Source organism: Rhipicephalus sanguineus, chromosome 8 (assembly GCF_013339695.2).
Source record: "Rhipicephalus sanguineus isolate Rsan-2018 chromosome 8, BIME_Rsan_1.4, whole genome shotgun sequence".
Classification (NCBI taxonomy): domain Eukaryota; kingdom Metazoa; phylum Arthropoda; class Arachnida; order Ixodida; family Ixodidae; genus Rhipicephalus; species Rhipicephalus sanguineus.
Genome location: NC_051183.1, coordinates 59,016,149 through 59,041,391, shown reverse-complemented (window position 1 = coordinate 59,041,391; position 25,243 = coordinate 59,016,149). Strand labels below are relative to the sequence as shown.

General features: G+C 48.5%; 1 protein-coding gene across 1 annotated transcript; it reads left to right on the top strand.

Moving 5' to 3' along the window:
* Nucleotides 1-349: 349 nt before the first annotated feature.
* Nucleotides 350-22,343, top strand: LOC119401985 (uncharacterized). Its single transcript, XM_049418241.1, has 4 exons — nt 350-412; nt 7,503-9,050; nt 10,275-10,582; nt 21,926-22,343. Exons 1-4 carry the CDS (start codon nt 350-352, stop codon nt 22,341-22,343), a joined length of 2,337 nt encoding a protein of 778 aa, XP_049274198.1.
* Nucleotides 22,344-25,243: the final 2,900 nt, after the last annotated feature.

Here is a 25,243-nt window from a genome sequence, read left to right as displayed (position 1 = left end):
CTGACTGCAGTTATGAGCTCCGTCCTGGCCACTTCGTGACACTTCTTTAGCTTGCGTTCTGTACCGCCGCTTCCACAATGAATTGAAGTTACGCCTCCCATGAGGTGAGTAGGGTTTCCAGCCAAATTTACTAACACGGACGCGAAAAGACGACGCACCACTTCACTTGCTTGTCCAGGAATGTGTCGCCTTCCTTCCTGTCCTTGTCAGTGCGTTTGGCTGCGAACGTTCCTCACGACAGGCAACCAATCAGCTTAGGCAATATTATTCTCAAGTTCCTCCCAGGGGACGCGTGTTACGCCATTGTGCTTATCGTATTTTTCTTTCGTCGTATATGCAGCCGAGCCGCATGGTACACCAGCCTGCTATGGAAGACCAGCCTGCTGCAGACCAGCCTGCTGAGAAAGCTCCGGTAAGCACAAAATGTTGTTGCGCTGCCACAGTCGGTGTGTAACGGATATAAATTTTTTTCTTCGATCACGACAAAGCGTTCTGTGGTTCAACTTCACATACAAAACAAATTGCTTGCACAACTGCAACGGTGCTGTACCCTCTTTTTTGGATGTGTCTATTTACACATCATCACATTAATGTACTTGTAAAGTTCATTGAATAGTGCTAACAACTAATTTTTCAAATGCTTTACACATTCAACAGCCTCTTTCATAGAACACTGCCCAAAATGTGCTTATGCACATGCTTTCATTCTCATACTTCCATCATCAAACGTGATTTATTGCAGAGTAGTGACCCGGAAAATATTCTCCAGGTGACCACTACATGGAATGTCTCGTTTAATGAAAGCACGAGTGTTTGCCACAGTTTCATATTTTAGAAGCTTCACAATGTCACTGCCTACAAGCAAGCGGTGCACATAACTTTTTGTTCCAGCACTACTGTAATTTTCCTGCATTGCTCTGCAAGCCTTCACAATTACATCAATCTATACTCAGTGCGAAAAAGTGCTGCTAAATATGGACTACTACTGGATCACTTGCTACCAAGTTACATGTGATACTCTATGTAAAGTTTGACACGTAGATTAGAGCACTGCACGGGCCGGATTTTACGGCCCGGGCCCGGCCCGGGCCCGCTTCATGAAGCCCGAGCCCAGCCCGGGCCCGTGGTTCCAAGCGCGGGCCCGGCCCGGGCCCGGGCGTACTTGACCGTACCCAGCCCGAGCCCGGCCCGGGCCCGGGCGTTCATTACTAAACTTATCCAGGGCGCGCTTGTTCATGACCAGGCCCGACCCGGGCCCGCTAGAGGATATCAGTTGATGATGGTTAATAATGATGCCGTGCGCTTTGTAGCGGGCGATCGGACGGAAAATCCGGTGTGTACATGCATCGAAATGTTGCTTTGCCCGCGGTGGTAGCTCAGCGGTTAAGCTGTTTCGCTGTTAAGTCCTAGGACGCGGGTGCGATTCCCGCGGCCACGGCGGCCGCAATTTGATGGGGGCGAAATGCAAGAACACCCGTGTATATAATTATCTTTAGGTGCACGTAATACCAAGGAATATAAATGATGTGCACCGTATCTGTCAACCTCGAATAAAAGACCGAAAGACCGAAATCTTTATTCCTCCTATGGGAACAACCGTGATCTGGCCCACTGTTAGTGCAGCTTATATATATATATATATATATATATATATATGTGTGTGTGTGTATGATCTGGCGTGTTTATAAGTAAACCCACCACGATGTACTTGTTACCTTGACAAAGTCTAGTCCAGCAGACGAAACAACGTTAGTGAAAATATACAGTGCCAATCTATATCTATACCTGTGAAAAAAAAATAGCACTTCAACTGTTTTTCTATTTTTATTGCTAAGCTTTACTAAGAGCCAGCTTTTTGCACGTGTCACTTCAGCTTGGCACAGTATACCTTAGACCATGCAATGCATAACATTGGCGTGTGCTCGAAGGCCCGACTTACGCCTTTTAATGAGCGGGTCCGAGTCCGGCCCGGCCCGCAGCCTCAAGCCCGGGCCCGGCCCGGTCCGCAGCCTCAAGCCTGGGCCCGGCCCAGGCCCGCGGCTTCAAGCCCGGGCCCGCACTTTCAAGCCCGAGCCCAGCCCGGGCCCGCCGGAAGACGCTTCGGACGGCCCGGCCCGCGGGCCGGGCCGGGCCCGGGCTTTCGGGCCGGCCCGGGCCCGTGCAGTGCTCTAACGTAGATTAAGCTACAGTATATGTACCCATCACGTGCGCTACCCAAGAAATTTAAAGCCAGCACATTTCCTCTAAAGTGAGTGTTTCATGAAGCAAGAAGCAATAATTTGTGCACCCAATTTTGTACTGCTTCAATATACCGTACACTATCACGGCTTTTCAGTATAATATTTGCATTTGTCCGCTTGGTAAACTTTGGTGGCGCATAGGGTTGTCACTCTGGCAACTCTTGAGCCTCTTACGACTTGGTGTGGGTAACTTGGAAACCAATGATCTCTCTTTTGTCCAGTTTTCTTAGAAGAAAAAAATTGAGTCGTGAGAAAAAAAGACATGGCTGATCCCTCTGTCATAGGAATCGTTATAACACGAAAGCGAAACGTGTCTTCACATACGTATTTGAGCGGTTGTTGTGCATTCTTTCGCACCAAGCGCGAAAGAACGAATGCTACAGCAAGAAATTGTAATTTTACGCGAATAACGCCAAGCAGCTCGAAGCTTGCAACGGGTTGCTCAAGCAGAAAGGACGTACGAAACGAACATACACAGGATGAGCGCGAACTGTCACAGTTGTAACTTATTTCTGTGTGAGCAGCGGGCTCCTTTCGCTAAAGCGGCCGCTGCAGTGAGCGAGGTGACCTTCGTGCTCTCAACGCAAACTTGCGGTTAGAGCACAAGACATACAAACCACCGCGATCACGAGATAAGCGCGCGCACGAGCGATCACTCCCTGTAGAGGCTCGCGCTCATCCGCGTGGGGCGACGACCTTTAAAGCGCGCTCTTCGAGCCCTTCGCGCCATCTCACTAGTGATAACGAAAACACGCTGATATACCACCGATCTCTGAGTACCACCACCGGCAAATGGTGTATATAATTAGCTCGCCGTTAGCATTGCAAAGAACGTGCCATCTGTGGCCGAATCGTTTTGCGCCGCGCACTGCGGAGCGAGGGGTCGTAAGTTCGACTCCCGGTGATGGAACTTTTCTTCTAGTTTTTTTCTTTGTCATCTGTCAGTCTTTATATTTTACAACGTCATATCCGTGACGGAAATACGTCAGTGGAGCCGTGGTGGACCCCGGCATAACACTTTCGTGAAATGATAAAGAAATGATAAAAGCGAAATTGGTTCAATAAACTAAGTGTCCACAACCATACCTTGTAAGGTTTTGGACCACGAGTTTATATTCAGTAATGGCACATCCTCTGCTGACTTGAGGTAGGTCCAGAGATAAAGCATCCAAGCGTATGCTGATATGACCAGTTTCTTGGAGGCTGTGGTTGGGTTGGAAGAGGTAACAGTCGTGATTACTATGGTAGAAACGTGAGTGGATTTGTGATTCATGTCTGAGAAGAATGTATATGAAAACACTGCATGGAGAAAAATAGTGTGTACATAACATTGCTTTGTTTGTGAATTTGTTTTAGTGGTGACCTTCAGTCAAGTGTCTGACCAAGCCTCAATTAGACGATATTAAGTTAGTTAATTGGCCAACTCTGTAAACTATTTGGTATGTGCATATGTAATATGCATGATTGTAAACTTACGAAAATGTACAAATGTGTACACATACTGCGAGTTCACTTGGCTCTACCATGCATTGAATTTATCAGCATTTATCGCAGCAGACTCATTTGTGCAGTCATGCTGTGATCTGTGTTACGAAGTTTAGCAGTAAAGATATTTTCTGCAAAAGTGAGAAGGAAGTAAATATTCCTAGAAAATGTAATTGGAATCCACAAGCGGTGCATCTGATCAGCTGGACGAGTCGTAAAACCTAATGGAATGACAAAAACCGTAGCGCATGCAAACAAAACATGACTGATCCCTCCGTCATAGGAATCGGTATAACAAGAAAGTGAAACGTGTCTTCACAGAAGTAGTGCTTATTGTGTAGTGATATATGAGACCTTGTACAATGTCTATTCATGTTTGGCAGCTATAGCACCGTTTGACGTGGATGCACCCATGTTGACAGCATGTCTCTATCGCGACGACTAACGCCCATGATCATGATTCAACCGTTGTGGTAGCTGACGGTGTGAACATATATTTGGACACAGCGAATCATGAATCCCGCGTAAGGATGATATCAACAAGCTCATAATCAACACTGGTACCCGGTATGCACTTCTTCAAAGCGTCGTCAATTAAGGAGAGAAACGGCACGGGGTGCACTTTCTAGTAATGGGTAGCCGACGCCTGTGCTCATTCATACATAACACACACTGCGCTTCAGCAACACGGGAGGTAGATGTTCGTAGCCTGAGCCGCAAACGCGTGCGTCCCGCTGGCCTCTGTCTCGCAGGCGCTGCTCTCGCTCCCCCAAGGCACGACATTCGCCCGTCGAAATCGCGTCCTTTCTGCAACGCATATTGCAGCAGTTTTGTTAGTCGGTGCTCTCGCAATTGAAGCAGTCGGCGGCGGAGAAATCCCGTTGGTGCACGTGGAAGCTGCACTACTCCGATGAGCCGACGCATGCTAAGACGAAGCCAAAGGCAAAGAACGTAACTGCGTCAAGGGTGCCTCGGCGACGCCAGCGCGGCCAGTCTACCTCTCTGGTATCGAGATGCTTTAATCGTGACCTCAGATATCGCGTGCAATCTCGGAGTAAGCGCTAGTAAGTGTCGATCGTGAAGCATTACTTCTTTTCACATCTCACAGACGGCGGCACCGCCCCGCTCCGCCCGCCGCGAAAGAGAATGCGTGAAAGATATAAGGCACGTTCGCGCCGTGTCTAGCATCTCCCGAGTTAGCTTAGTCGCTAGGGCGTCGGGCGCTTGCCGTCGCTGCCGTAACGTCGTGGGTTCGATTCCCAGCGGGGTATCTTTTCCTTGGTTTTTTTCTTTCTCACCCGTTGGCGTCCATTTTATCAACGTCATATCCGTGACGGATGTACTTGGTGGACCCCGGCATAAAACACTTTCATGTTAAAAGAAAACTATGTTCAAATGCAAAGCAGTGCATTTTCACTCACCGGTGCGCACGGCCACATGGTACGTCGTCATTCCGTTTTCATAGGTATTCTCCGAGCTCTTTGCCGGCATTGAACTTTCACGCTGGAAGCTGTACAGCGCAGCGTTTATGAAGTATCTGCAAACGTTGGTGCAGCGGGTGAAGTGCCGCAGATGATACGATTCACAGGCTTTAGACACGTTCCCTTTGTGGCAGCGGCATGTAAAGTTTGGCGCGCAAAGTCGCATTGCTATATCGAAACTGATTTAAAACGGAGCTGCGTAACGCCGATCAAAGAAAACGACCGCGGTACGATTTGAATGAACGACCGAAACGCAATCGAGGCCAATGGGCTGCTGCATTTCGAACGTCAGTGTAATCTCAATACTTGTCCTCAAACAATCAAGCTCTTGTATTAACTCTAGAAGTAACACAAAAGCTGGTCCCTACTGTCTTTATAAAGATGACACGGTAAATAAGCTTCTATCAATCTTATGATACATTCTGAAATTATATTTTTGGCAGCGTTGAGCACGAACTAACTTATCCGACCGCTAGAACAGGAGCCAGAAGGTCCACTATACGCGCGTCTCGATGGAACTCGCCGCGGTTGATTTTTTCGCCCTCTGCGGTGATCGCAGCAACTTGAGACTGGTCACAAGAACGGGCAGCCTAATAAGAAGGCGACGCAGCGAAGTAGGCAAGGGAAAAAGGAACGCACACGAGCACTGATGGGTTTACCAAAACAGAACTGTCCCGCGTGCTAAAACTGCTTTAAATTTCCCTCTTTGCCTTCCTTAATTTACTTTGTCACAATTCTTTCAGCACTTACGTGCATGCGCTGCAAACTCTTGAGAATGCCCGTTAACCAACTCGCCCACATTACCGTTCTTGTTGAAGGCACATGTCAAGATGCGCAATTTCTCATCCACAACAGCAATTATTGCAATTGCTCTACTTTCAAACAGCGGTAACGTCAAAGAAGAAAGTGTACCCTCTGCGCCAGAAAAAAAAATAAAAGAAAAAAAAACAAAACAAAACTGGCTGCATATCTGCATGCTTGGTTACAAATGCCGTCGAAAGAAGATAGTCTTCTGCCGGCCGTACTACATGAGTCCTCCTCCTGTATGCTGAATCGCCACACCTGCCTCATAGCGTTGCATTTTCAGCGCAGCCCAAAAAACACTACCATTTTCCGCGCAACCTAAGAAACACTAGGGTCTTTAGAATTGCGTATCTATGTATTTTCTAGTAAAGGAACTGGCAACCTAATACTGCTGCGCCTCAGGTATTATGCTGCGCCTCAGATATCAAAATTTGCTTTTTGAGCGACAATGCTCACAAGTATGAAAGGCGCTACTAGTTCAAGATGGCTGGGCGTTCAGCAAATGGTTAAACTTCGACCGGGTGCCTGAATCGGGTGACAGAAAGACAAACAGAAGCAGACAGACCGAAATTCCTGCGTTTAAGTTCCCCAAGAAAGACTCTCGTCTTAAAAAAAAAAAACACACACTATACTGCAGTGGCTGCATAGTTCGCTGGCGCTGCGGCCATGACGTACTTTCTATCAAATGATAATAACTGCAGAAATGTGCACAACAGGTCTTGATGGTAATAGTTCTTGAACACCATGAAAATAGAGGTAGAAAATAGCACAATAGGGAAATGGAAGACAACCGCAACGCTTTGGTTTGTTGTTCAGTGTTCTCCTGTCGGTGCCGTTTTTTAGCGCTGTGTTCATGGTGTTCTAGAAATAAGTTGCTCTGGTGCGAAACGCAGAAGCTCGCTCTTACCAGCGTACAACGCTAGGGCCTTTAACAAAGCGGGTCGCAAGCAAGTCTTGACATGTTGTAGCATGAAACAACTGCCAGGACTGATCAAAATTGACTCATGCGGAATGGGGCATTGGTGTGCCGTTTTCCACACGTGGTCATCACAAACGGATCTACTCATTTCTCAGTCAAAATCCCTGATAACGACAGACGCATCTCAAGCTGCCCTGCCAGCCGCTAAGGTAAATAGTGTGCAAGAGGCACTACAGCCGAGAACAAAATGTGAGCGTTTTGTCTGAAGTAGTATCCATCTCCAAGTGGACGCACCCTCAGCATAAATTTCAAGACGGCCCCAGTGTCCACTCTTCTCTTGTACACGTTACTCCGCGCTCCATCATGTATATCGCGCGTTGAGCGCAAGCCGTGAAGTGTCCTTGCTTAAGGAGTGTCTTACACTCTGGGCTTGGCACACACTTCTTCCCAGTTAGCTTAATCGTCGAAATCTGCAGTCTTACAACTAGGTTGCTCGTTGTACAAAAGTCTTAAGTCGCTCAGATTATTCGAGCACGGCGATAGCTGAACCGTTTCCCCGATTCTTTCTTGCAGGGGGAAAAGAATGCCAGTCTCAAACTATTAGCCAGCAGGCTCGCCATGTTCGCCCCCACAGTGTTCAGCACTGAGGACACAGTACTCGACATTTTGACGGCTGCTGACCGCGAGTTTGTTAGCGCGGAGGCGTGCGACAGGCGCATGAGCCGAGGCTGCACATACGACGAAACTGATCCTATGAAGTACTGCTGGGCCACTAAGCAACACCCAGGATGGACCAACCTGTTGGGCCCACGCGGAATCGAGCTCATCGAGCTAGACCTCGGAAGGCTTCACTTTCGCACCCTTAATGTCGACCCGGATGACCTGCTGGAAGATGACGACGCCAAGTTTCTGTGCCTGTGCCTGTGGCTCTTGCAAGAACATCGTTGCATCTCTGCAGTTTCCATATCCGTTCCCGTCGTGGCACCGAGACACGGGCTTCTGTTCCTCAGTCTGCTGAAACTTACGCTTTACGTGAAAAAAATCGACATACTGGGTGAGAACCGGTTAGGGTCAGTGCCTGTCGGATACAAGACGACAGACTTGTCAGACGCTTCAGGCTCTGGCTGCGAATCGTGTATGCGCGTGCTGGCGAACCTCCCGTATGAGCTGCGAGAGCTGGGATTGTCCTCTATGCGCATCGACGAGGTCGACGCACTTGCCCTGACGCAATGCTTGGAACAAAACAAGCTTATCGTCGCCCTCGTTCTCATCGACGTTGAGTTCAGCCCCAAAGCTTTTGAGTTACTCATAGGCCAGGCGGGCGAAATGGCGAAGCTCGAGGATTTTCGCATCAAGACGAGCGCCAAGAAAGACGGGGAGACGTTCGCCGAGGCACTGTCCTCTCTCGGTGCATCAGGCTCTCTCTCGAGACTTTACGTGCACGTCGACTTCTGTATTCGCGGCTTGCTTAATCGTCTAACCCTCAGAGGGGAACTCGCCGAACTCGCGCTGGAGACGACGATCCGGAGCTGCGAAGATCTCGAATCCCTTTGTGGGTTACTTAAAAGACGCCAGCTTCCCCTGCGGCTCAAAATGTGCCTCGACATGAACCGGATAAATAACGCATCCCGCTCGATAGATAACCTAAAATGGATTGTCGGGGAGAGTTGCGTGCGAACCTTGATACTTTCCGGATCGACCATCAACCTCCAACAGTCGCTCGAGCTCGCCAACGCGCTCGCTAGCAGCAAGCTCGCGGAGCTTCACCTGGACGAATGCGGGATCGAGTGCGAGGCCGTGGAGCACTTCGCGAGGGCCATCGCAGAGCGTGTATTGCACGACAACTTCAAGGAACTCAACGTGGGAGCCGTTGTTGGCGATGCCATGCAGCAGCGGCAAATGTTCCGGTACATCACGCAAGTCGGCGTCCGCAACAAGATCACGGTCGTCTGCGCCGAGTGCAGCTTTCAGAATGACCAAGAGTGGAATATTCTAGCGGAGCATACGCATTTTACCAAGGTATCCCTTTCCGTTGGCGACAACTCGAATGTCGATCCCGTTCTGAGTAACCTGATGACCGCTGCCGACACGCTGGAAAGCTTGTTCATCGATAGCAACGGGGTAAGTTAACGTGCTGCTCATTCTGATGCGTGTTACATTGTGTATACAAAGCAATTGAAGCAGGTAGGAAGCAGATGCGGGTAAGAACGGGAGTTTAATATTTGGAAAAAAAAACAACAAAAAACGTACGAAAGGATAAAGAACGTAATTTGCACTTCACGGTGGCTGGCAAAACCAAGTCAGAATAAGGTGAACCCCAGATAAAAGAAAAAAAACACCATAAGACAGTTGAGCAGCCACTAACTAGGAAAATTACTTAACGCGGCTAAGGCTAGGGGCTTACGTCTTACCAACGGAGTATTTATGTACTGCAGCTGCTTAGCGTACGACAAATTCTGTTCATGAAAGCAAGTACGGATAATTGTAATTTTGTCCGCTTACGCACTAATACAAAGCATGCGCAGCACAAAGAAACAAAGACGCAGGGAAGGCTCGGAAACGACAGACTGGCGCAGAGACTGCGCTCGGTTAACCTCGCTATAACGAACACGTGTACGGCGAATTATATGCTGTAGCGAACTCAGTGCCAACTTTAGTTGGTCACGCTTCATTTCAGTGACATTTATTCCTTTCAGAAACCGAAAACTCAAAAGCCGCCGCGATGTCGACTGTATCGAAAAAATATTTAGTTCAGGACATTTTGGTTTAAATCTAGTTGAAACGTTATCAATGGAAACGTATCTTATCATCAGATCTGATGTCACTCGCCATTGTCATTTCAATTTTAATCCGCCACGGTGGCCCAGTAATGATGGTGCAAACAAGAACCTTGGACACAGCGAACTAGCCAGCCAAACAATCTTGTGTGTTCATAGGCGACTTGGAAGTCCTGCTCCGGGATCCCTTTGAGCGCCTCTGTTGAGGTGCTGCGGCACCCGCCGTTGGATCGAATCCCGGCCACGGCGTCCACATTTTCGATGGGGCGCGAACGCTTGGGGCCCGCGTGCTTAGAACCCCAGGTGGTCGCAATTTCCGGAGCCCTAAACCTTGGCTCAACCAAGGCGTCCCTCATAATCCTATCGTGGTTTTGGGACGATAAACCCCACTAATGATTAGTTTGTTCTTATATATATTGCATATTTCACTGCTACTGCTTATAGACCTGTTCGTTCACGGTATATTTTCGTGTACCACATCGTTTCTTGTATATTTGTTACCGTTTTTTGGCAATCAGTCGCGCTTCCACTGTGCAACACCGTATACCACCTTTTCTTCAACGCACAGGACTTGTCCGAAAGGGGTGGAGAGTTCGTGGCGAACTTGATCCGAAAGTGCCCTAAGCTCAAGGTTCTCCGACTGCGCTGCCGTCTGACGTCACCCGCCGCCGTCCCGATCCTGGCCGCGCTGGAAAAGTCCCGCAACGTGCTGCTGCTGACAGCGGAGCGCTGGGTGATCGACGCTCGGATGGGAAGGGCCTTCCAAAAGATGCTCAATGCAAACCGCAGCCTGTGGCGGATCGAGTTCTACTGGAAGGACATGGCCACCTACCAGGGTTTCAAACACTTCCTCAGGCGGGGTCTTCGAAAGTACAAGTACGCATTGAATCGAAATCGATCGAAAAGCAAAAATATTTTTTGACCGGAAGAAGAACGTAACCTGAAACCGTAATATTTTCCAGCGGTTTTCGCATCATGCGAGAAGATCGCAATGCGGAACAACCAAGGTCATGCAACGTGAGCATTAAGGGCACTGAAGTGAAACAAGGCTTCTAACAGCGAGACTGGACTATTCTGAAGAGTCATGTGGTCGCTTTTACGTTGTTTCTAGGCCTTAGCTAGGTGATGCAGGTTGTTTCTAGGTGGCGTCTAGGTCGTTGCTAGGCATTAGCTGGGTGATGCTAGTGTAGTGAAGATCTGCGCCGTTCCCGAAGGCAGAGGGAACTCTGAGGCAGAAAGGCTACGTTCGGGTTGGTGCATCGGAACACTTTCGGGGCTTTGTCTCTTGGATATAGTGACGGGAAGATTGCCGATTCCCTGCACGAGCTTCTTAACGACATTTGGGCTATAAGGTTCAGACATTTATGCTATAAAATCATACTTTACTCTTGTTTTTCTACTTTTTCAAATTTCTTTCTTATTTTTTATTCAAATTCTCCGCTTCATTGCTTCTATTATATACTATTATCAAAATTTCTTATTCATTTTTACTTCTTTTATTCTAAATATAAAAACTTTAAGCTTTCCTTCAAGAATTATATTTTAAAAACTATCCGGTTCTTGGCCAATTCCCCACCGTTGGTGTGTGCCAGAGTTTCTCGGATCTACTCTACTCTACTACACTCGCGTGATTTTTCCCCAAACCTTCCTGTGTGAATGATTTCATCAGCGTTACTATAGAAGAACTTGCGCATGTTGTTCAATGACTCCTCAATTCAGCTCCTTGTGCAGGCGACATTATGACAGGCATGCTAAAATTACTTGAGGTGTCGCCTGAGGACTTACCCAATCTTACCCAAGCTTCTTAGCAAGGAGTAGGTGCTAATATGAGACCGAATTGATAATATAAGACCGATTGCACTAACTTGGCATGTTTTAAAATTAATAGAAAGAGTAATATACATTAGAATAATCGAATTTAAAGCAAATAACTCAATATTGACCCCATGTCAGAGAGGATGTAGACCTGGATACTCTATATGACATGTAGATTTGGAGGGACGTTTTAAGCTTGCTCGTCACAGGCGGCAATATGCAGCATTAGTTACTCTAGACTTGGCTAAAGCTTGCGGCAGTGTAGAACATGCCACCCTACTGACTTCATTAAAAAGCTTGAACTTCCCACAATATATTACTCATTGGTTGTTTGAGTTTCTACAGGATAGCAAATTTTATTGTCCTCAGCGGCTTATCTTCCCCAAAATATAATCAGTCCAGAGGGGTGCCTCAAGGTTCCGTTCTCTCTCCTGTTTTATTTATTGTTTTATTGAGCTCAGTTCCGTAGCAAAATAACGTTCAAGTGTATGTATATGCACATGACATGCGTTCTTCTCTTCTGCATCTGATATTCACGCATCGCATGCAACATTCAATCATATTTAGGAACTTTAGGGTTGTGCTTTGAACACATTGGAATTACCCTAGATGTTAGCAAAAGCTCCGTGATTGTATTAACACGAAAGTGTTTTATTCCGGGGTCCACAAGATTTTCATGACGTATTAAAAAAAAAACTTCCACTGACAGGAGTCGAACCCATGACCTCTCGGTCCGCGACAATAGTTCGTGGGCATTTAGCCCACTGAGCTACCGCCAAGCACTTAACGGAGCGTACATGAACGCGCCTTTTATCTTTCACACATTCCTCTCACAGCGCTCATGGATGGATGGATGCTATGAGCGTCCCCTTTATAACGGGGTGGTGACGCGTGTGCCAATCAGGTTCGAAAAAAAAAAAAAACGCGCCGTTGCTGCGACCGTCACATTCGGCACGTTTCCAATATGAGTGTAACTTCGTTTAACAGACCGCGAGGTGGTGGCTTTAGCTCTCCGACGCTCGCCTGGCCCTCGCACCGCGTTCCCCGCTCGCCCTTTGAGAATTAACTGCCATGCTAGACGAAACGCTACACGACGCGCGTAGCGTTTCTCTTCGCGTTTCACGCCGCTTTGGAGGAGTGCATATCGAGTATCGGTGTTTATTATGTGCTTGCTGATGCCTTAATTGCGCGGGATTCACAATATGCGGTGTCCACGTATATGTCAAGAACTTCAGCTACTGCAAGGGTTAATTCATGATCACGGGCGTTAGTCGTCGCTACGGAGATGTGCCACTAGGCGTCAGCGTGAGTGCGTCCACATCAGGCGGTGCTACATCGGCCAAACAACAATAAGCATTATACAAACTCCGATATACCAATGTACTAAAACAATCAACTACTTCGTGACGACACGTTTTACTTTCTCGTTATACCGATTTTTCCTTTGAATGCTCCTATGAGCATTTCACTACGGTATCGTCAAGAAATATTTCCCCAAAACGACTGCGGTTAATAGCTAGGTGTATTTTATGGTGAAAAACTAAGCTGGCGAAATCACATTGAGCATGTTAAATTAAGGCAACACGCGCTGTTGTAATGATTCGTAAACTGGGTCGACATCCCTCTGGCCTATGTAGAGACAATCTAATTATGATTTACCATATGTACGTTTCTCCGATTTTAGACTTTGGTTACATTTGATTATCTGGGGGCCTGCATATAACATCAATCTCTTATTTCTTTTAGAGCGAGAGGGTCTCCGTTGCCTGTGGGTACCGAAATTTACTGCACGCAGTGTTTTATATCAAGAAGCCCGAATCCCCACTCTAGCTTGCGGCTTCCGCATTCTTACCGTCATAACTTATTTAGAAATTTACGCATCTTCTCTAAGAGGATTACGGTTCGTATTAATTTCTGAATCCAGAACATTTTTTAATGAGCCTTGGTCTCGGGTATATAAACCTCAAGTTTTGTTTGTCCAAGATCAGCCGAAACCTTTAAATGTTAACATAGGCGACATCATTTCAAACAACAACACGGGCCACAACAAAAATTGAATTTGATGACATATTCCCGTCTAATTCCAAACTACTATCTTCTAGCTATTTAATAGGCTTATTAAAAGACCAGTTACTTCAGTTCGGAATTCATAACGTTATTGCTACTGATGCATCCATGTGTGAAGAGAAAGCGGGAGTAGGCATTTTCTCAGATGCCTTATCTTGGTAATTCTCATTGTGTCTTCCAGATTATAGTCCAATATTCGAAGCCGAGCTCCTAGCAATTATTTTGGCCCTTCGAAAACTTTCAGTAAATGATTCGGCAGTTGTAATTACCGATTGGCTGTTCGTATGTAGATCTCTCAGCTTCTCCTTCGGAGTCTTCTATACTGAATACTTTCATGAATCCCTAAAAACTTGTGTACAGTGCGGTTGGTATGGGTATCAGGTCATCGTGGCATATTGCTAAACGAGATGGCTGATGCTCTCGCGCGGTGATCTCTAGATGGTAGTGTAATGACCATTGCGCCTGATACAGCGTTTATTACTGAATCCAGATTCCTCAAATATTCCTTACTTCAATAATGTTGAGAGCTGGGCTAGTTGGTGACTGATCATTATACCTATATGGTTGGGTGGCGCACTTTCGTGTCCTTTCTGTTTTTTGTTCCCGTCGAAAATGCGCTATCTAACCATATAGGTATAATGATCCTTACTTCAAGATTCTGTGAAAACTAAATTACCAGTTCAAGAATATGGTCATCTTTCTTTTGGTTGGGATAATAAATGGTGTCCTACGCGTAGATGGAAGTAGCTTTTACACGATTTCGATGCCGTATACCTCCTCTTAATTTTAATTTACACAGGTCTGGTCTGGTGTCACCTCCTCGATGCTTTCACTATCAAGAACCTGAAAACATCGATCAATTCGTACTTACTTGCAGTCGTTTCTCTAGTCTCAGGAAAGAAACATTTCGAAATGTTATTCAGAAACTTATGAATTACTCTTAGCTCGGAAAATATTCTTTCTCTTGGGGCATTCTCTCTGGGGCACAGCAACAGGAACGTCTGCTTAGCCGTATGCGAATTTCTTAGCGACAAAAGAATTCCTTGTTAATTATTCCCAATCAAAATTTCGTGCATCGGACTTTCTCTGGCTAATTCATGGTATCCCATATGATTGGTCTATTCTTATTTTTATTGGCACATAAACTAAGATGTAGAGAAGAGTTGCCTCCGCGGCATTGCTCTGCGCCTAAGCGGCATCACCATCGCCATGAGCTCGTGGTTGCTGCGCTTGGCCGAACACTGCTGACCGCTGCTTGTTCACACGCGTTCTCTGCCAATAAACCTCTTAGCAAGTGGTGGAGGCTGCTCGGTTTCGATCGCCCTGGAACTTCGGAATCGCACTCTACCCTCCATCATGCCCAACGACGCAAGCGCTGCTCATCCAAATCCTCCAACGGCGCCGCCCACTGTACTCTGCGCCGGTTCCTTGCGTCTGCGAGATCCCCCTATATTCTCGGGCACTGACGACAGGACATGGACGATTGGATCTCCACGTACGAGCGAGTGAGTGTTCACAACAAATGGGACGACGACTCCAAGTTGAGCTACGTTTCCTCTAACCTGTCGGACGTGGCCAAACTGGTTCATAAACCACGAGGCTGACCTTCCTACGTGGTCGGTTTTCAAGACCTGCTTCACCCAGGTTTTCGGTCGGCCCGAGGTACGAAAACTGCGCGCAGAACAACGCTTGCGTACCCGATCCCAACAGGGTGGTGAGAATTTTACCAGCTACATCGAGGACATCCTTGACCTTTGCAAGCGGGTGAATGCGTCGATGTCCGAAGAGGAAAATTTCAAGCATATCCTGAAGGGCATTGAGGACGACGCTTTCCAAATGTTACTGTCGAAGAGTCCTCGCTCTGTCCTCGAACTCAATGAATTATGCCAGAGTTACGAGTTACGCCGGCAACGTCTTCGCACCAGACGTCCTTTGGCGCCTGAGGACTCTCTCGCCAGTCTTGGCATCGGAGACGACCACGCTCCTCTGCTGTCGAAGATTCAAGAGTTCGTCCGCGCCGAGGTCGCTCGTCAACTCTCGTTCATGGCTTGCGTCTCAAACCAACCACGCAGTTTGGCACCTACGCTCCTCGACTTCATCCAAGACCACGTCGCGCAAGCTATTCCTCCAGCCCGTGAACCGCCACCAGTCACTGCACCACTCACGTACGCAGAGGCCGTTGCCCGACCTCTTCACCAGACGCTCCAGCCACCGCCTATGCATCAACCACCGACCTTTTCACCGCCCCGTATGACGATGACACACCGGCCGCCTTTTCCGACCCCCCAGCCGCAGCTTGGAGTCTACTCCGACCAATGGCGGACCTACGATGACCCATATGTTTTGCTTGTGGTGGTGTTGGCCACGTGACGCGTTATTGCCCTCGTCGCACAGCGTCTCCTCCGAGCAATCGACGGGTGCCGTCTTTCGCTCCTCAGTTTTCCTCTGCGCCTTCCAGCAATCCGTCCACTCCATTTCGCCCTGATCGCTCATTCGCACCTACTCGCCGCTCGCCATGTCCACGTCGTCGCTCGCTTTCTGCGATGCGTCGCCATACCGGGCCCACGGAGCAGCAAAACTGATGGCCGCAGTTCTCGAGGCACGAACTGCGTCCACGTCGCGATGCCAAAGTCCTCGCCCCTCTCCAGCCGACGTCATTGAAGGGTCGGTCGATGGTATCGCCGTCATGCACTTGTCGACACAGGAGCCGCTGTATCCGTAATTTCTGCCCATCTGTGCCGCGAACTCCGAAAAGTTCTGACGCCATTATCCGACCTGTCACTTCGAGCGGCGAACGCATAAAGCATAACACCTCTCGCGGTCTGCACCTCACGAGTCGTCATCCAAAGACTTGTGTATATCGTGGAATTTGTTGTGCTTCCCTCGTGTTCCCATGACGTAATATTAGGCTGGGACGTCCTTGCGAATAATAACACCGTTATTGACTGCTGTCGCGCCGAACTGAACTTTCTGCACTTCAAGACGTTAATGGTGTCGAACCCCCCCCCCCCCGTCCGTGATATAAACTGTCCGTATCCGACGCCACAACCGTTCCTCCTCCGTGCTCTTCCATGCTCGTGCTTGTGTCCTGCGCAAGCTATTTCAGATGGGGATGTTCTCTTTACGCCCTCTGACCTCTTCATTCACCGCAAATGTTCTCCACTGCCCGTCGCTCTCCTTACTCTCCATAGTGGCGTCACGAAGACGCTCGTTCACAACACACTGGCGTGGCCCTTACCTTTATTCCATGTTGAATGCCTCGGTCGCGTACAGCCGATCGACACCGTTCACATTTTTCACGCTCCGGCTACTTCACTTTCTACGGATCTCAGCGTACTCACTTCTGACCCTGCCGTTGATCAGCCACTCCTTGACGCTTTCCATCGCTCCATCGATGCCGCAACGTCTTCTTCAGAACGAAGTCATGCTACTGGTCTCGGTCGCACATCGACCATTTCCCACACGATTGACACAGGAAGCCATGCGCGTCTACGGCAACGTCCCTATCGAGTCTCTGCGTCGGAGCGCCGTGTTATTGACGAACAGGTTGCTGACATGCTCCAGCGAGGTATTGTGCAGCCTTCGAACAGTCCTTGGGCGTCACTGGTCGTTCTTGTTAAGAAGGATGGCTCCCTTCACTTCTGTGTCGACTACCGACGTTTAAACAAGATCACGCGGAAGGACGTTTACCCGTTACCGCGAATCGACGACGCCCTCGACTGTCTGCAGGTAGCGGAATACATTTCTTCGCTGGATTTACGCTCTGGATACTGGCAAGTTCCCATGGAAGCATCTGATCGACCGAAAACAGCATGTGTCATGCCTTTTGACCTATGTAATGCTGCAGCCACGTTTGAGAGGATGATGGACACCATTTTACGGGGCCTCAAGTGGAACACATGTTTATGCTACCTCGACGACATAGTTGTCTTTTCTGCTGATTTCAACACCCTTTTAAGTCGTCTCGAGCGCGTTCTCGTATGCCCCACTGACGCAGGACTTCAACTCAACCTAAAAAAGTGCCGTTTCGGCGCCTGACAGCTCACTATTCTTGGAGACGTCATATCGCGGGACGGCATCCTTCCAGACCCAACCAAGCTTCGCGCAGTCGCCAATTTTCCGAAACCGAAGAACCTAAAGGAGCTCCAAAGTTTTGTCTGCTTGTCATCGTACTTCAGACGCTTCATACGAAATTTCGCCTCCATATGTGCGCCCTTGACGGACCTTCTTAGCGGCGACAAGGACCTTTCCGCTTGGTCACCGGCCTGCGACGACGCCTTCACCAGATTACGCCGTCTGCTAACTTCGCTGCCCATCCTCCATCACTTCAATCTTGCCGCTCCGACGGAGGTTCACACCGATGCCAGTGGTGTCGGACTTGGCGCTGTGCTCGCGCAACGAAAACCAGAGCCATGAGTATGTCGTCACCTACGCGAGCCGAACTCTGACGAAAGCCGAGGCTAACTACTCGGTTACCGAGAAAGAGTGTTTAGCCATTATTTGGGCCCTTGGAAAATTTCGCCCTTATCTGTACGGTCACGTCGTCACTGACCACCACGCCCTTTGTTGGCTATCCACTCTTAAGGACCCCTCTGGACGACTTGCTCGCTGGGCCCTCAAGCTTCAGGAGTACGACATCCGCGTTATTTACAGATCCGGTCGCAAGTACACGGACGCTGACGCCCGTTCTCGCTCACCGGTATCGGATGACGGTGCTTGCCTATCTGCCCTTGAGCCTGCACTTGCATCACCCGCCCTACGCAATCTAACGGAAGAGCAACGGAAGGATCCCTGGATCAGTACTCTCATCGGCATCCTTTATGATCCTGTCACCTCTTCGCCGTCTCGCGCTCTCTGCCGCCAGGCTACCAACTTTTGCATTCGGGATGACCTTCTTTATCGACGCAACCACCTTTCCGACGGTCGCAAGTGGCTTCTTGTGATACCCCGCCATCTCCGTGCTTTTATATGCGACGCTTTCCACGCGGAACCACAGTGCGCGCATGCAGGCCACTTCAAGACATACGCTAGGCTTCGACTCCAATTTTATTGGCGCGGCATGTATAACTACGTGCGGAAGTTCATTCGCTCATGTGCTCAGTGCCAACGACGAAAGTTACCTGCCGCACAACCTATCCGTCGCAACCTCTTCCCAGTCCTTGTCGACCCCTTTGACCATGTTGGCATTGACATATACGGACCGCTGCCATCAACCCTAGCAGGTAACCGCTGGATTATCGTTGCGACAGACCACGTGACACGATGTGCCGAAACAGCCGCACTGTCGAACGCCGCAGCCCGTGACGTTGCGACGTTTCTGTGGCGACAATTCGTTCTGCGACATGGTGCCCCTCGCGAGCTCCTAAGCGATAGAAGCCTTGCCTTCCTTGCCGAAGCTTCGAAGGCACTAGTTCACGAATGCGGAATCGTGTACCGCACAAGTAGAGCGTACCATCCGCAAACGAATGGCATGACAGAGCGCTTCAACCGTACTCTTGGCGATATGCGATCAATGTACGTCGCCTCTGATCACTCAAATTGGGACCAAGTTCTCCCTTTCGTCACCTACGCTTACAATACTGCGGTACAAGCTACTTGATTTTCTCCGTACTTTCTTCTATACGGACGAGAACCTTCAAATACTATCGACACCATTCTACCGTATAAACCTGACCAGTCCGAATGTACTCCCCTGTCCGAAGCTGCCCGACATGCTGAAGAATGCAGTCAGCTTTCCCGCTCCTTTTCTACCGAGGACCAGTCGCAGCAGCAATCCCGTCAACCTGTCGACCGTTCGGCACCAACGTTTTCCCCTGGCTTTGTGGTATGGCTTCGGGTACCCGCTACCGCAGCCGACCGCTCCGCAAAACTCGTTGCCAAATACCTCGGACCATATCGCGTTGTAGAGCAAACGTCCTCCGTCAATTACCTCGTGGAGCCCATCACGCCATCGACAGATCTATGCTATCGTGGCCGCGAACTTGTCCACGTCTCTCGCATTAAGCCGTACTACGAGCCAATCGTTGTGTCCTCACCCTAAGCCGCCAGGATGGCGCCTTTCTTCGGAGGGCGATTGTAGAGAAGAGTGGCCTCGGCGACATTGCTCTGCGCCTCATCACCATCGCCATGAGCTCGTGGTTGCTGCGCTTGGCCGAACCACTGCTGACCGCTGCTTGTTCACACGCGTTCTCTGCCAATAAACCTCTTAGCAAATAATTAAATTTTTGTATATACCCTAGACGGCCGATTACTTCATATTCCTTTGTTTAAATTCTAAATTTCCCCAGTTGTATTAACCGCCGGTTTCATGGACAATCCCCCGTAGTGTGTAAGAGCCAAGTGGTCAAACATGCAAGCAAACACTTGCGTCTGTTCGGCTGATGCTCCTTGGCCTGCCGTGACGGTTCCTACTGTTCATTAAAGAAGTGCTGCGCCGAAACGCCCTGTTTTAACTGGTGGAGTTGTGGGGCACTCTACCGTCCTGGAACTTCGAAACAGAACCTTGCATACAGTTGATTTCATGGCCACGGACGACGACCAGCAGCCTCACCCCTTGGCAACAACCCCTCCAACTGTTGTTTGCCCGGGCCCTCTTCGGCAATGCGACCCTCCTTTCTTCAGTGGTACTGACAAGGACGCGGAATACTGGCTTGACGAGCACGACCTGGTAAGCAAGCACAACAAATGGGACGATCCGCACAAGCTTACCAACCTCATGTTCTACCTAACTGACGTCGCCAGGCAGTGGTTCCGTAAACACAGCATTGGCCTTACTACGTGGTCGGCCTTGAGAACAGCCGAACAGGCGCGAGTGTTCCGATGCAGATGATGATGATGTTCCTCTACACATGGCTCATACCCACTCTGGAGGAAAGGAAACAATGTACTTCATTTTTACCAATTAGGAACTACGTAGGCCCTTCTAGACGCCATCAATACCTACGACGTCACCGCGATTGGTACGGGACTTTCATGGTGGCGTCGTCGCCCGCATTTTATTTTTCGTGTATCCTCGCATAGCAAGCGTCTTCTCGCGGCAAGCGTGGTGTCTCTGGTATCGTGAAGTGTAATTTACCCATGCGAGGAATCTTTCTTTAGCGTCCCTTTTATGCAAATCTCAGGGGACAGTATTGGCGCGTGTCTTAGGCAAGGATTCCAAAGTAAGGATGTTTTCCGTTTGCGAAAAACCAAGTGTGACAATCGGAGCTCTTTATATTAAAGCAAATCGGCCTTGATCTATTAGTCATGCAGGTTTAGCGGGCAGAGGGTGTCGTGGGAGCTGCATTACAGGGTAGCGGCATATTGGAGACTACTCGATAACGTGCTGCTTCTGAGATCATGTCCATTTCCTTTAAGCATAGCATGCCGCCTGTTCAAAGAACTCGTAATTCACTTACGAGAAAAATAATGTATTTGTCTACTATTTTGGATCATTACCTTCAGTCTTTTTTTGGACACAAATAAAAACCGTTACGGAACATTTTTGTTCGTTGCCGTACAGAAACGGAGCGGAACTTGTTTCGCTTTATTGAAAGTAAAGCCGAAACGAAAAAAAAAATACTGGTGAAGCTTGCACTAAGCCGAGGAAGGCTTGAAACAGCGAAACTGGACGATTCTGAAGACTAATCAGGTTGCTTCTAGGTTGTTTCTAGTCCTTAGTTTCGTGATTTAGGTTGTTTCTAGATTGCTTCTAGGTCGTTCCTAGGATTTAGCTAGGGGATGCTGGGTTGTTTCTACCATAGGCGTGCGCATGGTTCCCCATCAGGGGGGGCAAAGGTTCATCGTAGCGCCCCCCCACCCTACTAAGTCAATGTATGGGGCAGATTTTGTGCCCCCCCCCCGCCTCTTAGTTGACTAAAAGGGTACTGTACGGGGAGATTTTGCACCCCTCCCCTCTCAGGTGATTAGGGGGGGGGGCTGCCACCCCTGTACGCACGCCTATGGTTTCTACGTCGATTCTCAGCGCAGAGAGGTTTGAGTTCAAGCACAGGCAACCACAGACACGACACGGGAACGTCGTCTTTGGCGCAGGGATTCTATCGCTTCGGGGTCTTCTCGCAGCAGCAGGTGCTTTCTCGTTCCCTACCATTATCTGGTTGTATGTACTCGGGTCTTCGGCTCGCCGCCGTCGCCTCGTGGCCATTTCTGGGCTATGTGTGGCTTTCATTTTCTGTGGAAGATGTGAATGCTGGGGTTATCCAATTTTTGTGGCACATACCTGTTTATGATTATAGTATTCTGATAGGCCGCACAGTGGCTCATACCCGATGGGCCGCACAAATTATCGCTAGCCTAAACAGCTTCGCTGATAAAACATTTCATTCCGACACTCTGCAGGTGCCCGGCGGTGCTCAAGATGTACCAGGGCGAGCACCGAGACGAAATAACTGAGCGTGATCCAGAGATCCTGTTGTACCTCCAGATAAACGAGATGGCACTAGCCTGGCTCCCGCAGATAATCCTCAGGGACCGGATGACTGCCGAGGGCACCGTACTCGCCGAGTTGCTCGACGTCTACGACGCGCCCTTGGACCCGTATCAGCGGGTCGCGGACTTCTCGCTGCGCACGGCGGGCAACCGGGTCCGAATGGCCCTGATGAACACGAGGTCCGCTTACTACGCCCTGCGCAAGGCGTGCCCCTCGCTGGTAGACCCTGGTAATGTGGTCGAGCTGCAGGAATGCTTACAGAACTTCGTCAGCGCTACGAGGTTGGAATCCGAGTGGAATCCTGACAATGCACTTGTTGTTGAATGAGTTACGCGAGAGTGTTTGAGGCCGTTCCCTACCACATTCGCGCGTGGTCCGCGGCTCAGCACTATAACGGAGCCGTTGAATTTGCGGACGTTTGCAGTAATTTTTTTGTAGGTTCGAATTTGCTGAAATTTTACCCACTACTTCATTTTAACTCGTTTCCCTAAATTCAGCCCGGTTCGTTTACAGTAATTTAAAGCATGCATGTTAGTTTTCCCTGCTTCGACGTGACGCCGTCAAATTGCTAGAAAAGGCGTACTGTGCCGATCTGTAGTGTTTTGGCCTTGCACAGTTATGTCCTAGGAGGCTCGTCGCAGATTAGTAGCGCGTGCAATAAACTTTCTTATGTACCTTGTGTGATGTGCTGTTCTGTGAGATAGTTTGGGAAGGCAAAAACTTAGGTCTGCCACCTCCGAAGAGGAGACATTGGAGGCCGTAACAGCAGAAATAGGGATAATTTCAAAAGACGCCCTGTTGTGACCCAAGACGAATGCTAGCTCCGGTGCGACATTGCTCTAGGAATTCAGATTATGCTTAGAAATGTCAAGGATTGAATTACTGTGAGAATTTACTTCACAGCGAAGTTGTAAATGCGAATTCATCCGCGTGTCTGCAAAAAAAAAAAAAAAAACCACAAGTGGATATGCCACAGCATTCGGCTGAACGCCACTAATTAATCACCCCTCGTCAAGTAAGAATGAAGGGAGCACACGGGTAGCAAAGAACAATTAAGATCGTGCAAGGAACGCCAAGCGCCCTCAGCAGGCCAGAAACGACGAGGGATGCCGCGACAAAGGACTCGCTCTGCACAAATGTTAAAACATTGCAGAAACGCACACTCAAATCGGAAGGGTCTTTCAGGAGCGACATTTCTGATTCTGTTGCAGGGCGTGTGCTATCGACTGCGGTTCGAAATTCTCTGTTGCCTCTGTGCCGTGTGCTAAAGCGCTTCGCTTGACATCCACTTCAAAGAGTGGAATGAATCTTCGATTTTTTTTTTAAACAGCTGAGATGTTGATGCTCGCTGCAATTTTTCTGTCGGAAACAGAAATGGTCGTCATCATGAAACGGCCCGCGCTATCTTCGTGCTCTTCTTCATCGTCGTTGCCTTCATCTTCTGTCTCGCTGCCCGAACACGTGAGGCAATTTTTCCGGCGCGAGATAGAATAACGTGATGGGCGAGAGAACGAATACTGAGAGAGAGGGAGGGAGGGAAAGAAACAGAAAAATTCTTGGCGAAGAAAATATTCCTTGTTGAGGCGAGATTCCAACCCGTGTTCCCACGATCCGAAGGCGAGCATCTTAACCACTCGGCTAACAATTCACGCTGACAGAGCTGTGCATAGTCTTGTATAGTATAACAGGGTGATTCCACGTAAGATCGAACAATCGATGGCTGGTCGACCTCTCAAATTTATTTCAAAATTTTACATATTATTGCCTGATGAGTGGAAAGAAGAGATCCGCAATTTGTTTTGCCGACAAAAATTTTTTCGAAGCACAGGAAATCAATAATGACGAAGAGGTGGAGTGGAGCGCTCATCCGCTCTGCTGTTTTGGCCAACTTTCCTTATGAATTGCGCAACATATATTAAAGTTAGGTAGCTGAAATTTCTTTAACTAAATATATGCATGTTTTTGCTTCTGCTCAGGTATTTTTAGTTTTGATGTGTAGTGTAGATGTTTAAAAAACCTCGAAATTGGCCCAGGAAACGTTGTTTTCTTTACTTTGAAGGTCTTTATCTAAAAAAATCCTTCTGGCAGAGCGACAAAAATTCAGCATTACGTTCTTCGCATGCTTATCTACCAAAATCTTATACTTATATAACGTTTCAGTAAAGAGATATGATCGGGCTATGTTAAAGAAAACACCAAACAATGGAAACTTCTGACGACAATAAAAAAAACCCAATTTTTTATATTTCTTAAACTTTGTCCACTTATTCTCCTCCACATCAGCTTTCATAAACATTGAAAACATATTGCATAATGTCGTTGCACTAATAGTTACGGCCCCTCCAATGAGACCCTTAGGCAAGGATTGGCAATTTCGACTTCTTGTCCAGCAAGTGTATGAAATGCAGGCAGGATTGAATTTCTTTTTTATTAAAAGGCCAGCAGGTACCGAAAAAGGTGTCGCCGACACTGAAGACGTTAATTTTGAAAATTTTTTGGTCACTGCAGCAGCCACGAGCGCGGGGCGAACACGGCGGAGATGGAAGCAAGATGAAAACTTCACACACGTTGCTGCCAGAGAAACTGCGCTGCGCCAGTTGCGATCAGTGGAAAGCATTAACGTGTGTGTGTGTGTGTGTGTGTGTGTGTGTGCGCGCGCTCCAGTGGCAAAGCAAAATATGTAATGTCAAAGGAAAGAAAAGCAAAACTATCGGGTAACCGGATGCGCTTGCCTATCTTAGATGTCGGCAGCAGACGGCCTGAACTAGCCGCGCGTTCAGAGCGCTGTTCACACTTCAATTCGGCGCGGATAGTTCTTGTGCTTTCCTCTTACTCTACTCCTCCTGTGCGTCTGGTGGCGAAAAAGTATAGCTCGGAATGAGTGTATTGTGGAGACTACCTTTCGAAGCACAAGAAGGCTAAAGGAGTACTGACAAGAACTTGTGAAAATTTCGGATTGTTGCTATAAATAAAAATACTGGTGTCGAGAAATCTAAAACGACTATGGTGGTGCCTGAGAATGCATCGTATATATTTTAATTAGCGCCACCTTAAAAAGACACTTTCGGTTTAGATATCGAGGGGGTGGCTTCTCAGTGTCGTTTCATAGCAGTGTGACGTCACGGAGATACAGAAACTCGCGACGTACTAGCAGCAAATTCGTCATCTGCTCGTGGTGCACAAAAACAACGATGAGTGAATTGTCGTCCTGTGACCCTGACAGTGAT

Bases quoted from the DNA above. Each gene is read 5' to 3' on its own strand.
- LOC119401985 (XM_049418241.1), top strand. From the start codon at position 350: ATGGTACACCAGCCTGCTATGGAAGACCAGCCTGCTGCAGACCAGCCT. The intron at 413-7,502 runs GTAAGCACAAAA...TCTTTCTTGCAG, and splicing joins AGCCTGCTGAGAAAGCTCCG to GGGGAAAAGAATGCCAGTCT. The intron at 10,583-21,925 runs GTACGCATTGAA...GACACTCTGCAG, and splicing joins CGGGGTCTTCGAAAGTACAA to GTGCCCGGCGGTGCTCAAGA.